This window comes from Durio zibethinus, chromosome 13 (genome assembly GCF_047325235.1).
Source record: "Durio zibethinus cultivar Kanyao isolate XHJ-2024 chromosome 13, ASM4732523v1, whole genome shotgun sequence".
NCBI lineage: Eukaryota > Viridiplantae > Streptophyta > Magnoliopsida > Malvales > Malvaceae > Durio > Durio zibethinus.
Genome location: NC_143174.1, coordinates 3,188,371 through 3,200,144, shown reverse-complemented (window position 1 = coordinate 3,200,144; position 11,774 = coordinate 3,188,371). Strand labels below are relative to the sequence as shown.

Sequence of the window (11,774 nt, the reverse complement as noted above, 5' to 3'; positions counted from 1 at the left end):
ATCAACACAAGGAAAGAAAAAAGAGTTTTTTTTTCCATACATATAGACATGTCTATGCTCCATTGATTTCCTCCCAATTCACCTATTTTTATACTTTATATTTCTTATTTTGTGGAACGTAACTTTCGCATAGTTATGTTCTCCTAGGCTTTACCTTGTATCTTAATGTTACTTCAGAAATATGAAAATACGGTTATAATAGATTGGATGGGAAATTGCCATTCTCCATGCAGAAGGTAATAATATATTATCGAGATAACCAAAGAAGCTCGAGTATTGATGGTAGCACCACACAGTTAAGAAAGATACTATGGGAAATATTAGCCATGGATTCATAGCACTAGTGTCACCATATGATAGATCAATCAAAAACACAAGGAGAAGAATAAGTCGAGTTAAGCTCGTAGCAGATGCAACTCTCCCGGACCAAAGGTTTCTTTTCCCTGTATGCTTCTCTGTACCAGACTTTTTATCTTTGACCTGCACAAAATGAGAAAGATGGTGAAGCTGTCTCAAATGTGGCTAATAACAAACATTTAAGTAAAGAAAATATGTGGTTCCATTTTCTTTTGGCTTATTGCATAAACTAAAATGTCATTTCTCTGCTATAAAACACCCCTGCTAGTCAGCAACATGGATATTCATCTCCATCTCATAACATATTCTTGCCACACTGATTAACACCCAGCAAGTACGATTCATACACCCTCTTTTCATACATTCCAAGGAACACTAACATAATGGAGAAACTTGAAACTGGCACTTCTCAGGAAAGAGGTCTTTTTCCGACCAGATGAAGAACCAGTTGCCAAGCCAGATGTCGTTAAAGAAGTTTAATGACCTTACTTTTATTCCATGACATAACTATTGAAACCAAAATTATCACCAAGATGTTTCCAAAATAAAACATATCATAAATTCAACATATCAATAAAAGGTACCAAAGAAAAATGACACTTCAAATATAAACCTGAATATCAAGTTTACCTTTACACCATTCTTCAATAAACTATCTTTGGTTACAAGGTTGACAAACCCTGCGGAGGACAAAAAGTTAAATTCACTGCTAAAAATCATACTATTTTAGAACCCTACAAATGAAATGTTATGAGGCAAAAAAAACGCCGAGCCCAGGGAACAAAATTTTAGATTAAAACAGGGGCACCCTGAACCAAGCAGCTTAAGTAAATATTGCCACAACTATCTTAAAGCATAGCCAAACTGATTAAACACAAACGAACAAAAGCAAGAACATCAGTTCCCAACTACAAAATATTTTCATTTTTCTGTGCTCGTTAAATCTATTAACCTACAGATGGTATTTAAGTATGGAAGATTTAGAAACTGAGATTACAGACGGCACATAAGCTTACATTCCAATGTTTACAAATAACCATAAAGAATGCATTTCAAGAAAAAAAATGAAGTAGACAACATCTAGTGCTTTTGTCACCACATTTTTAATGTATGAACCTCTGTTTTGGTAATGAAAACAAATTCATTATCAACAATAACAGGCATTGCTCCAAGCCCTTCAACATCACTCACATGAATTTATTGCAAAAGTATAACTAAAAAATGATTTACTTCTTGAACTAATGCTAATTCATACATATAACTGCTGTGAGAGACTGCATTATTTTAATATTTGAGACTTTTAAAGCAAAGAATTTTGTAAAATTATTTAAATTATTTTCTTAAAATGCCTATGAGGACCAAAACTATAAATCTGCATGTTTACTTAACTTGAGCTAAAGGCCTAAAACTCTTTTTTTTCTTCCTTCTTTTGTTCCTAAGCAACACAAGGCACACATACCGAACTTTGCAATCAGAGTAAACAATAGTTGCACCAATCTAGGCATCAAACCCTCATTGGTTTTCTGAAAAAAGAAGAAGGTCACAAAGATTGACTAAACTACCAAAATTCTACAGATAAGGGTAAACAACTACGCAATTCTCTAGGCAGAAATCTTGCAAATTCACAAAAACAACCAAAAACAAACAGTAAAAGTAAACTACCATAATAAAGGTAAAAACATATCTTAAAGTACGACTGTATTTCTGCAAATTTACAAACCAGGTTGTTTCAGTACCAGGTAAACACCCTGAAGAGGCCAAATCTTTGACATAAAATCCAAACAATAACAGCATTATTGGATAAGCTGACAAGATAACATAATCAACATAAACTGCATAAGTATTTATCAAGAGAAAAAAATTACCATGAAAGCTTAGCCCTTTTGTTCTATTTCCCTATCCCTCATCGTTTTCAATATCTATTTGATGTGTCTCCAGCTGACTGACGTATTATACGTTCCTCATGCTCTGATCTTCCATTGTTTGGAACCAAGCTCTCAACATAAGGAATAAGCTGCATTGAATTCTGATAAGCATGGATACCAAGATTCTTAAGCTCTCGGGTGGAGGGATCAAACAGCACTAGTTCATGATTTGAGCCCTCAAGAAACAATTCACCATTTTTCCAAAACCCCAATGGCCTCTCAATTCCAGAAACAGATCCAACACTAAATTGTCTAGTCCATGATCCATCCATAACCCATAAATCAAAAGACTTTTCAGTTCCCTCTCTTGGGTAAACAATAGCACCCAGCAATCCATTAAAGTCCAGAAGTTGCAAATAATATTGTGCTAAAGACCCACCAAACTTTGGCAAAGGTAAAGTTGAAAAGTTTTCATTAGCCACGTCAAATGAAAGAATACGGTAATCAGAATCCCAAGTTGCCTGCCAATAATAAAACCCATTTATGTAATTATTAAACAAAGGAGAACCATAAGGATGTGCCTCAGGAACTGAAATTTCCTTCCAGGAATCACTTTTAAGTGAATACAACTCAACTTGGTTGTTCCAATCAGCTAGAAATCCTTCTTCTTCATTCTCCTCAAAATAATTAGTAACAAATCTTACAACTTTGTAGTCATCAGTTTTAGAATCAAACCCAAATCCAAGGCAACCAAAACTAGTGGATTCTACGGAAGGAGGGCGTTGGACAGAGGATTGAGGAAGGATTTTAAACTCTCTGGTTGATGGGTTCCAAAGGGAAACCTTACCAGCATCATGTAAACACAGCAATCCATTACAAGGACCAGAAACTACAGGAGCAAACCAACAATTCTGAAAAAAGGGTAAGTGAATATTCTCTTTTACTAAAAAGTTTTGGCCTTTTTCAGTTGAAAGTGCAGAGAAATAATGGATGTCATCACGGGTGTTACCATGACAACGTTTGAGGAGGAGATTAAGGTTGTTTTTTTTTAGATTGTTATGCTGATGTTTTGTAATAAAATGAGAGGTTTGAAAAGAAGAACACCACGGCTTACAAGCGCACCTGAAACGTGTGAGGGATCTAACTGGAAGCTTTGAGAGGATTTCCATCACCACCGTCTCTGGTAGCTCAATTTTGCTTTTGCTCCACCCCTGCATTTTTCCCTTCTTATCTTTCTTATTTGCTTTGTTTCTAATTAATGACTTTATTTATATTCGCTAGGTGAGTTGATATAAAAAAAAAAAAAAAAAGTACGGCATCTACAGGCACTCCGTTGCTTATAATTTATTTTTTTTAATAAAAATTTATATTTATATTTTTGAAAATTTAATGAATATGAAAAAAATCGTACATGTAATTTTATAAATAAAATAAAAAACATTAAAATATTGTGAATAGAATACCGAGAGCTACAGTAGACTTTAGCTTGGACCACAGATAAAAAAAAAAAACTGGAATTTTATAACTGAATAAATACACTAAAATGCTATAAAAATTGAATATAATAATTAACAAAACGAAGAGTTGAGAGTAGAGAGGGATTTATCAACAAGAATAACGAGGTATCAATGAGAGATTGTCATTATCTGGTTATGGATCTTTTGGCTGAATGTTTTCAACAAGATTAAACTAAAATATTGAAGAGAAATGGAGAAAACGAAAGTGATCCCTTTACATCCTTTGTTTCCTTTTTTTTCCCAATTTTTTTCACTGATTTTTCATTTATTTTATCAATATTCTTGGTTTCTTGTTAGGAAAGGAGAGCCTATCAGTTTTATAAAAAAGGAGAGCCTATCAGTTTTATAAAAATTAATCTCTTAAAGAGGAAACATGTGAATCATTTGAATTATATCTTAAATCCATATTACAAATGATTAAAGTTTTACTTTTTTACGAAACACATTTTCATGTTGATGGTGATTTTCTCTATTCCTTCCTAGTATAATTTCAACTTTTTCATGAAGCATAACAAATTCACAAGCTTCCAAACAAAAAAATTGTTGTATTTGCAATCTATTCTCAATATTATTGATACAATGATGCTTGTCACGTCCAGAATAATGACTGCCGGAAATAAATGTAGTGTTCTCTCTGATGGGTTCATTCCTGAACATTAATTAAAGATAATTAAAATGGTAATTAAAAAAATTGCATTTTATGCATTATTTTACTAAATTCAAGAATAAACACTACACTAATTACTTTTTTTTTTAAATATTGATTTAACCAGTGTGACACTGATAACATTTATTAAAAATATTGATCAGGGTGGTGCAGGCCGAAGTGTTACAACCTTTATTTTTGGACATTATTCAAAGATTTTATGAGAGGAGAGGAGCGCTAGCTAGTTAGTGAAATATATAACATCAATCAGGCTTTTACACTGGCCTGAGAAACTTTTCGGACAGTTTTGGATCGCCTGGGGAGGCATTGCCCTTTTATAGCATAAACGAATCTCCGACAGTTGAAGTGTCTTACTCGCTTTATCTCTGTTGCAATTAATCTCTGGATAGGCTCCCAATGCTGTATGAACTGAAGCTGCAACTTGTTGTACCGTATAACTTGATCCAGGTGTTAGTCCCATAACTGGATCCAAACAATAATTAATGCATATCAGAGACAATACATTAGGAAGTGGAAGCAACATGAATTCCTAGCAATTTGGTTCATAAATGAGTAAAGTTTAATTGGGCTGCCGATATTCCATTATAATCAACCATTTTATGAGATTATATGAATATATATAAGTAAAAATTACAAATAGCAATGGAATTTTTTTTAATAAAGGTGGTCCTTGAGAAGAAGATAAATGGTTGTTGTAAAGGCTGAAATTTATACCACAAACATATTGAATGCAAAAAGCTTATTGCATGAACTAACACAATCGGATTCAATAGAATCATTTTCAAGATATTATAAAGTTAAACCCTTAAAATAAGCAAATAAACATGAGAAAAATTAATACTAGTTCATACTTCACATATATATATATATATAATATTAGCAGCTAAGTATGTGCGAGATATAGTCACCTGGATTTAAGCCTTTCATAAGCTGTAAAACAGAGTTGAAGTAGTGACGGGGTTTGTTAGAGTAATCAGAACACATTCCATGATCTTCCCATTCATGTTCCCAAAACATGAAGTTAGCGTTCAAGTTCTGAGGGTCCTTTAGGTTTGGCCATTGTGATTGTAAGTCACTTAGAATTGGATTCAGCTCAGTCTTTTAAACAAGAAAAAAAAAAAGAGGGGCTGAAACAAATGTCACATAACTGAAAAATTAATACAATTTCACATAAATGAAAGTAAAAAAATGTGCGTACTCGGAGATTACGGGCAGGAGTAGGTGTGACACTTGTACAAGGATATGTTGGATCGTAAGGGGGCACTGGATTGTCATTGCTATCATGTGGCCATATGCCATGGATGGTGAATTCGCGAGGAGTAGCTGGTTTGCAAGACATGCCAGAATTACATATAGCAGGTGGCCATTGCAGACTGAGTTTGTAGAAGCAGAACGGCGTCGGCGCCATCGTCGGCGTTCCCGGGGCTGTTGTGGTATCAAATTGCGGCTGGATTTTGTTGGTGTTCAACGTAAATGGCCATAGATTTAATGCAAAACAGGCTAAGAGAGCAGCCACCACAGCACCCACCCATAAATACGACGACATTATTAAAACCAATGCCAATTTTGCTTTCTTCCAACACTCAAGAACTCTATACGGTTGCCTATTGCAATGTTCAAGGGGACGGCTTTTTATAACACCAATATATGCGCGTACAATGAAACTTTGATATTGATAATTTATTTTAGTTAGACAATACATTAATTATCACATCTTCTTGCGTATGGACAACCATAAGAATTAATTCTATGATAATTAATGAGAAAGTTTAATTTTTTTTAACCAGGATTTGACTTTCCAAAAGAGCACTCCAAGAATAATAAAATTATTAATACATTAGATCAAGGTGAAGAAAATACTCCTAAAATCGTTTAAAAAATTTAATTAAATTTAGATAAAGTCTTGAAAATATTCTTGATTTCTTATAAAATAATAATAATTATGTATAAACACGATAAGTAAGAGTAACTCTGTAATTCCTTCTTTTATCTTAAAATTGATGCTTTTATTATACTAAAAAAAAAAAGTGGCTCCACTTTTTGTAGCTTATTTTTCTACCAAACATGTTTTTGTCTTTTTCTTTTTGGGTATTTGTTAATTTACCTTACTACATTTTTAATACGTTAAGAGAAAGAGTTCGTGCAATAAATAAGTGTTATTTTATTTTATTTTATTTTATATATGAGGTTGTTGTATAAAAACAGTATTAAAAATTATAAGTGTTAGATCTTGAATTTCAATATCTATTGAATATAATTTTTTTTTAAGAATTATTGTACAAAAAAATTAAATTAAGTTTTAAATTCAACATATTATTTTATTGATTATTATGAATCTTAATTATGAGAGTGTCAATTAAAAGTTTGCTCGATTTGCAAGTAGCAAGCCCAGCTAGGGTGTTGACCAATTTCATCATGAACTTTTTTTTTTTTTTAGTTTCTTTTATTATTAGGAAAAGGTAAGGTCTAAAGGTTGTTCACATTGTTGCGAAGTTCTCCTGGCTTATATTTTGTTTATTTCTTTCCTCCTACCAAACGTAACCTCACACAAAAATTGTTCACATTTGCTATGCACCCATTTTCAATTAATGATATTTGTCAAATTGAGAATAATAATATCTCGAGATATAAATTTTCTTAAAAAAAAAATTACTATCATTTTCTGCACACAGATCCTCGTACCAACATGTTAAATCTTTATATACATATATATATATATAAATATTTTTTTTTAACCATTGATTTCAATAGATTCTGAAAAAAAAATTTTATTTTTTTATTTTTACTTGTTTCTCTTATCCTTAGATTATTAAAATCAAGAGTTTGAAAATGTGTAAAATTCAAAAAATGTTGAAATCAATAGTTAAAAATATATGTAAAACTAAAAAAATATATATAATATTATATAAGTTGATCCCTCCTCCATATATAAATAAGCCAAATATAGATGAAGATGGATGTTGTCTAAATATATATATTTTTTTAGGTATACGGGATGTCTCATTATGTAAAGATCAATGTGGCAGTTTAGAGATAAAAGAATGAGTTATAAATATTGGAATTTGCATATCAAATTTATTAAATATCAATTTTTAAAAGTGATTGCATGAAATATAGCTATACACTGAATTTGTCTAAGTATACATATTTAACTCCCTTCTATTTAATACTATTAGGTACTCAGATGAGAGGAGGGGGTGCACTTTTGATGGAGTTGGGATTGCTGATTTAAATGAGTTCATTCAAATGGAGGAGCTTTTGTACTTATCCTAGACTTTTCTATGTGGCAGTAGACAAGAAATGTATAGCTGCTGAGTTAGTAAATATCAATTCAAGGGAATGAAATTTTCGAATTATGTGATAGCTTTTGAATGGAAAATGAACTATTAAAGAAGTTGCAGGCCATTGTTATTGAAACTCACCGAGGACAAACACAAAAGACAATCTAGTGTGGGAACTTGATAGAAATGAAAATATGAAAATTCTCGATGAAGCAGTTTTGTGTCTTTTATGGACAGCTTGCATCTTTCTTTCGATCAACACATTCTATGGTGACTGTTAGCTGTGTATGTAATAAGGATTCTTGACTTTGGAAACAATAAATGATCTTTGCTGAGATTGATATATAGATTATTAAGAGAAGTCGTTGTAGTGGTGTAGTTTGTTCACATTTAAAGGGAGGCTAACTATTTCTTAGATTCCTTGCAAAAATGGGAGAAAATTGTTCTGTTTTTCTTCATGCTTGGCTATAATTGACTTTTAGGTGCTTTGTTTTGGGGAATGTTGTACCTAAAGCTTTTTCTTATGTTTGGATTAACAATATGTATTAAATTCTTAATAAAATTCTACTATTGGCTGAAGGAAAAAAAAAAAAAAAGGCCTCTTTATGTTAATTTGGTGGAATTGGTATAATGACTTTGACTTCTTTAAAAATGTGGTTGTTAAAAGGAAGAGAAGTCAAACAAAACGGAACGCAGATTCTGCTGAAGCAACATGATTGTAATGTTAATTAGCAACAAATTCAATTGGAGTTTGGGTTATACTTGTTAAATATTTAATTTAAAATTAATTGATAATAAATAAAAAAATTAAATATTATTATATATGAAATTATACTGTTTTACTAAACTTCCATCACATGTAAGTAAGTGAAGATAAAATAAAATTTTCACATGATAGATTTTGAAAGGGTAATGAAAAGCAATTTTGATTCTAATATTTTGTTAAACATCTAACTTAAAATCAAATGACAATAAATAAATACATCCAATCTGAATATAAGATTATAAAAAATTAAATATTTATTAGATTCACTTCTTATTCAACTTCTTCTCTTATGATATTTGTAGTTCGATGAAAACAGCGCTCCTAAATTCAGCCTTTCTCTTCTCTTTTATACGAGACCAGCATCAAAGGAATTCTCGGACAAGATGGTCGTATAAAGATGGGCGGGCTGTAATGAATAGGTTGTAGGTCGGAAGGCCAAGAGAGATAGCCGTTCCATACACTAGCAAGCTGATTACACTACTTCAACAATACTCTTTTTTTTTTTTTTTTGCTTACTATAAATTTTTGATCTAAGGGAATAGTTTGTGGAGATACGTAGGACCTAAGTGAACATGATTCGACAATCACACACACCCACATATATATATATATATATATATAATTTATTGATGTAAACTGATGGGATTGCAACAACAAACAAATTTGATGTGCATAGGCGGTGCCACACTTTATCAACCGGAAGTATTCAAAGAACCAATCATGCACCCCATCAGAAAAAGTAGTATAATTTTGAAATTTCGCCAGTACCAGCTTGAAAGTCTGATCCTATCCTTGCCTAAAGGTTCGGCATTTCATCAGTACTCGCTGGAGGAGGAGTAGTGGTGAAAGTATAAGTAGAAGGCGGCCATTGGAGGCTGAACTTGTAGAAGGCGAAAGTCGTCACTGAAGCAGTACTGGACCTGCTGCTGCTGTTAGAAACTAATGGACATTGGAGATCATTGAGTTTGTAGTTGTACAGGACAAATGCCTGTGGATCTGCCAGATACCAGTTATGCGAATGAGAGACAAGCCACCACACCAGCCTTCAATAAATAAGTATAACGCTGCATCTTATTTTATTTTCGTATAGTATACAATTTTGTTTTTGGATTTTTTTCTGAAAGAGGACATAACGAATAGTAATTCATAGTAAATTTTAAAAAATAATAAATTATTCATTTGAGTTCAGTTCATGTATGTGAGCAGCAACATAAGGTGTTTAGATTATAATATATGAACTTTTTTTTCATCTATGTAACATGGTTGTGATTTTTATGCATGTGATCATAGCATTTTTTAAAAAGTTTTATTTTATTGGAATGACAATTTCTTGGTTGATTTTAAATATATTGTCTTTCCAAAGAAATTTTTGTGGCTTATTGTCTACCAAACATGTTTTTCTCTTTTTTTTTTCTTTTTGAGTATTTATTAATTTACCTTTCTACAAATTTTTTAATACGTCAATAGAGAGTTCGTTCAATAAGTGAAGATTTTCTTTTATATATATGAAGTTGCAATATAAGAATAATAAAATAAATTATAAGTGTTGTAATTTAAAATTCATATTTGGTCAATATCATTTTTTTTAAATTAATTTAATTGAAAAGATTATTTTATTGGTTATTGTGAATTTTAATTATGAGACATTGTCATAAAAATGTTTGCTCGATTTGCAAATAGCTAGCCTAGCTATAGGTTGTTGACCAATTTGATTTCGAACTTCTTTTTTAGTTTCTTTTATTATCAGGAAAGGTGAGGTCTAAGCGTTGTTCACACTGTTCCTCAGTTTTCTTTGCACATTTTCTTTGCTTATATTGTTTATTTCTTTCCTCTTACCAAACGTAACCACATCTTTGATGACGAAGTGTAACAAATAGTACACATTTTTCCACACAGATAAATTTGTTTATTTACAAAATTTATCGTATAGATTTGTTTATTTTTTTAACAGTACTTTTCTCTCTAAATCCCTTTTTCCTTTTTTTTTTTTTCATTTTTTTCACCAATTTTCATTTATCTTTTGTTTTTTTTTTCGGGAAAGTGAGCTTCTCATCTTTACATGAGTTAACTTATTTTTTTCTTAAATAGTAATTTAACACACTGATTAACCTTTAAAAATAAGGGAACATAAGGAAAAACCTTAAATATTGAGGGTGGTGCAGGCCGAAGTGTTACTACCATTACTTTGGGACATTATTCAAAGATTTTACGAGAGGTGAGGAGCACTACTTAGGGAAATATATATTATCACTTAGGCTTCGACACTGGCCTGAGAAACTTTTTGGACAGTTTTGGACCGTCTGGGGAGGCATTGCCCTTTTATAGCATAAACGAATCTCCCACAGTTGAAGTTTCTTTTTCACTTTGTCTTTGTTGCAAGCAATCTCAGGATAGGCTCCCACTGCACTTTGAACTGCAGCTGCAACTTGTTGTACCGTATAAGTTGACCCAGGTGTAAGTCCCATAACTGGATCAAAACAATAATTAATGCATATCAGAGAAAATATGTTAGGAAGTGGAAGTAACATGAGTTCCCAGCAATTTGGTTCATAAAAGAGTAAGGTTTAATCAAGTATATACTAGAAATAGTCACCTGGATTTAAGCCTTTCCTGAGCTGTAAGGCAGAGTTGAAGTAGTCACGAGGTTGGTCAGGGTAATCAGAACACATTCCATGCTTTGTCCATTCATGCTCCCAAAATTGGAAGTTTTGCGCCGTGCTCTGAGGGTCCTTTAAGTTTGGCCATAGTGATACTAAGTCGTTTAGAATTGGATTCAGCTTAGTCTTTTAAAAATGAAAAAAAAGAAGGGCAGAAAAATTTGTTAGATAACTAACAAGTAATACTTTCACATAAACGAAAGTAAATTATAGAATATTGATAGGATGATCATGCGCGTACTGGGAGATCAGTTGCAGGAGTAGGTGTGACACTGGTACAAGGATTTGTTGGATCGTAAGGGGGCACTGGAACGTCATTGTTATCTTGTGGCCAAATACCATGGATGGTGAAAATTTTAGGGATAGGAGGCTTGCAAGTCATGCCGCCAGAGTTACATACAGCAGGTGGCCATTGCAGACTCAATTTGTAGAAGGTGAACGGCCCCGCCGTCGGTGCTCTCGGAGCTGTTGTGGTAGCAAATTGTCGCTGGAGCCTGAGGGTGTTGAAGGTAAATGGCTGTAGATTTAATCCAAACCAGGCTGAGACACAAGCCACCACAGCAGCCACCCATAAATACCACGGCATTGTTACAAGCAATGCCAATTTTGCTTTCCACTAACACTCAACAACTCTATATGGTTGTCTATTGAATTATTCAAGAGG

The 11,774-nt window shown here is 32.5% G+C and overlaps 2 protein-coding genes and 1 pseudogene across 3 annotated transcripts; all 3 read right to left on the bottom strand.

Moving 5' to 3' along the window:
• Window positions 1–982: 982 nt before the first annotated feature.
• On the bottom strand, window positions 983–3,480 carry LOC149515239 (F-box protein At3g07870-like; annotated as a pseudogene). The gene is made up of 2 exons (XR_016327043.1): window positions 2,223–3,480; window positions 983–1,037 (listed from the first exon to the last, which is right to left on the bottom strand). The product of XR_016327043.1 is annotated as an F-box protein At3g07870-like (transcript).
• Window positions 3,481–4,602: 1,122 nt separating this feature from the next.
• LOC149515238 (ribonuclease 1-like) lies at window positions 4,603–5,952 on the bottom strand. Its single transcript, XM_089742396.1, has 3 exons — window positions 5,605–5,952; window positions 5,315–5,504; window positions 4,603–4,868 (listed from the first exon to the last, which is right to left on the bottom strand). Exons 1-3 carry the CDS (start codon window positions 5,950–5,952, stop codon window positions 4,627–4,629), a joined length of 780 nt encoding a protein of 259 aa, XP_089598522.1. The 3' UTR covers window positions 4,603–4,626.
• A 3,548-nt stretch (window positions 5,953–9,500) lies between these two features.
• Window positions 9,501–11,774, bottom strand: LOC111304377 (ribonuclease MC-like). The gene is made up of 3 exons (XM_022900926.2): window positions 11,352–11,774; window positions 11,047–11,236; window positions 9,501–10,920 (listed from the first exon to the last, which is right to left on the bottom strand). The coding sequence occupies exons 1-3, from the start codon at window positions 11,694–11,696 to the stop codon at window positions 10,679–10,681; spliced, it is 777 nt and encodes a 258-aa protein (XP_022756661.2). The 5' UTR covers window positions 11,697–11,774; the 3' UTR covers window positions 9,501–10,678.